At 79.1% G+C, this 1,966-nt stretch overlaps 1 protein-coding gene across 1 annotated transcript; it reads right to left on the minus strand.

Moving 5' to 3' along the window:
* Window positions 1-618: 618 nt before the first annotated feature.
* On the minus strand, window positions 619-1,488 carry ATOH1 (atonal bHLH transcription factor 1). The gene has a single exon (XM_075420117.1). It carries the CDS (start codon window positions 1,486-1,488, stop codon window positions 619-621), a length of 870 nt encoding a protein of 289 aa, XP_075276232.1.
* Between the last annotated feature and the right edge of the window lie 478 nt (window positions 1,489-1,966).

Raw genomic sequence — 1,966 nt, forward strand, 5'->3', positions numbered from 1 at the left:
AGTTTGACACGACAAAACCGTTTTCGTTTCGAAGAGCGCGCTGAGACGCAGCGGCTCCGTCAGGTCCCGGTCCCCGTCCCCGGTTGGCAATCAGCTCGCCGCTTCCCCCTCGAAGCCGCATCTCCAGCCGCTGATAAAGTGCTTGCGCCAGGCTTCCCCCTCCCCCGCCCCCCGAGCAGACGCCGGCACGGCACCCCGAGGAACACCCGCCGACGGCCCGTCCGTCCATCCGCCGGTTCTCCGCTGGCTGCGGGGCGGGACGGCGGGATCCGCGTTCGGTGCGTGTGCGCGGCGTCCCCGCACCAGTGCCGACCCGGAGCGGGATCGGTGTCCGGGCAGGCGGCGTGTTGGCAGGAGGGAACGGCAACGACTTCTCGGCGAAAAGAAACTTAAGAAGCGGTAACTAACGATAATGATAAAGGAACGCGGCCGGCCCCGACAGACGGGGCAGGCGCAGTCACTGTCGGCCGCTCCCCCGAGGAAGCCCGGGAGCTGCCGGGGCGGGCGGCGGGGAGCGGGTGCCAGGCCCGGCTGCTCCCCCCGCGGAGGGCTCCGTGCTCCGAGGGGCGTCCCGGGGCGGGGAGGGGGGGGTGGCGTGCCGGGGACGGCCCCCCCGCCCTAGCTGGCCTCGTCCGAGTCGCTGTAGTGGGAGCGGGGCGAGAACTCCCCGTCGCTGCGGTGGGACCGGGGCGACGTCTTGCTCCTCTGCTGCGGCGGCGGCCCGGGCTGCGGCATGAGGAGGGCCGGGGAGGGGGCTCGCTGTCCCGCCAGCCCGCCCTCCGCGAAGGAGGGGAAGCGCAGCGGGTCGAGCTGCACCGAGAAGCCCCCCGCGGCCGGCGGCGGGGGGAAGCGAGTCCTGCCGTGCCCGGGGGGCGCGGGGCCCGGCGGGCCGGGCGGCGGGGCGGGGGGCCCCGTCTGCGGCCCGGCCCCGGGGGCGCGGGGCGGCTCGAAGGGAGCGCCGCGGTGCTCGGCCTTGCCGGGGGGGTCGGGGGCGGCGGCGGGGCCGTGCAGCAGCTCGGCCAGGGCGCTGATGTAGATCTGCGCCATCTGCAGCGTCTCGTACTTGGAGAGCTTCTTGTCGTTGTTGAAGGAGGGGATGACGTTGCGCAGCTGGTCGAACGCGTGGTTCAGCCCGTGCATCCGCCGCCGCTCCCGCGCGTTCGCCGCCAGCCGCCGCTGCTTCTGCACGCCGCTCACCGGCGCCCGCAGGACGGGCCCCCCCCCCGCTCCGCCGCCGCCGCCGCCGCCCGCCGCCCGCCGCCGCGCCCCGCCGGGGCTGCCCCCGCCGCCCCGCACCGCGCCGCCCGCCGCCGCCTCCTCCTCTCCGGGCGGGAAGCGGGGCGAGGCGGCGGGCAGGCGCGCGGCGCAGCAGGCGCCCAGCCAGCCCGGGGCGAACGCGCACCCGCCGCCCTCCGGCCCCGGCTCCCCCCCCGCCACCGCCCCCGGCTCCCGCGCGCCCTCGCCCCACGCGGCCCTCGGCAGGCTCATGGCGCGCTAGCGCGGGCGCCGCGCGCCCCTGGGGGCCGGGCCGGCTCGCGGCGGTGCCCGCCTGCCCCGCGCGTGGCGGCCCGACGTCTCCGGTGTCGGCCGGGCGCCGCGCCCCCCTTTAAGGAGCGGCACGCGCCGGGGTCCCCCCCTCGCGCCCCACCCCTCCCGCCGCCCGCCCTCCACTCGCGCCGGTCGCGTGTCGGCGCGGCCAATGGTGCGCGGGCGGGGGCCGGCGCGTGCGGGGAGCCAATGGCGCGCGGGGCGCGGCCCGCCCGGCGCGCGGCGCGGGGGAGCGGAGGTTGGGGACAGGGGTGGGGGGGGGAGGGGAGGGGAGGGGGTGTGTGCGAGGGCCAGGGCCGGCGGCACGCGCGGTCCCCGCCCCGCCCGGCGAGGCGCGCGCCTGGCGGCCGCCCGATGCGGGATAGAGGGGGGCGGACACACGCGGGTGTCGGGGAGCGCCCCGACGGGGCGGCCAGAA

This window comes from Opisthocomus hoazin, chromosome 5 (genome assembly GCF_030867145.1).
Source record: "Opisthocomus hoazin isolate bOpiHoa1 chromosome 5, bOpiHoa1.hap1, whole genome shotgun sequence".
In the NCBI taxonomy this organism is placed as follows: domain Eukaryota; kingdom Metazoa; phylum Chordata; class Aves; order Opisthocomiformes; family Opisthocomidae; genus Opisthocomus; species Opisthocomus hoazin.

Bases quoted from the DNA above. Each gene is read 5' to 3' on its own strand.
- ATOH1 (XM_075420117.1), bottom strand. From the start codon at position 1,488: ATGAGCCTGCCGAGGGCCGCGTGGGGCGAGGGCGCGCGGGAGCCGGGG.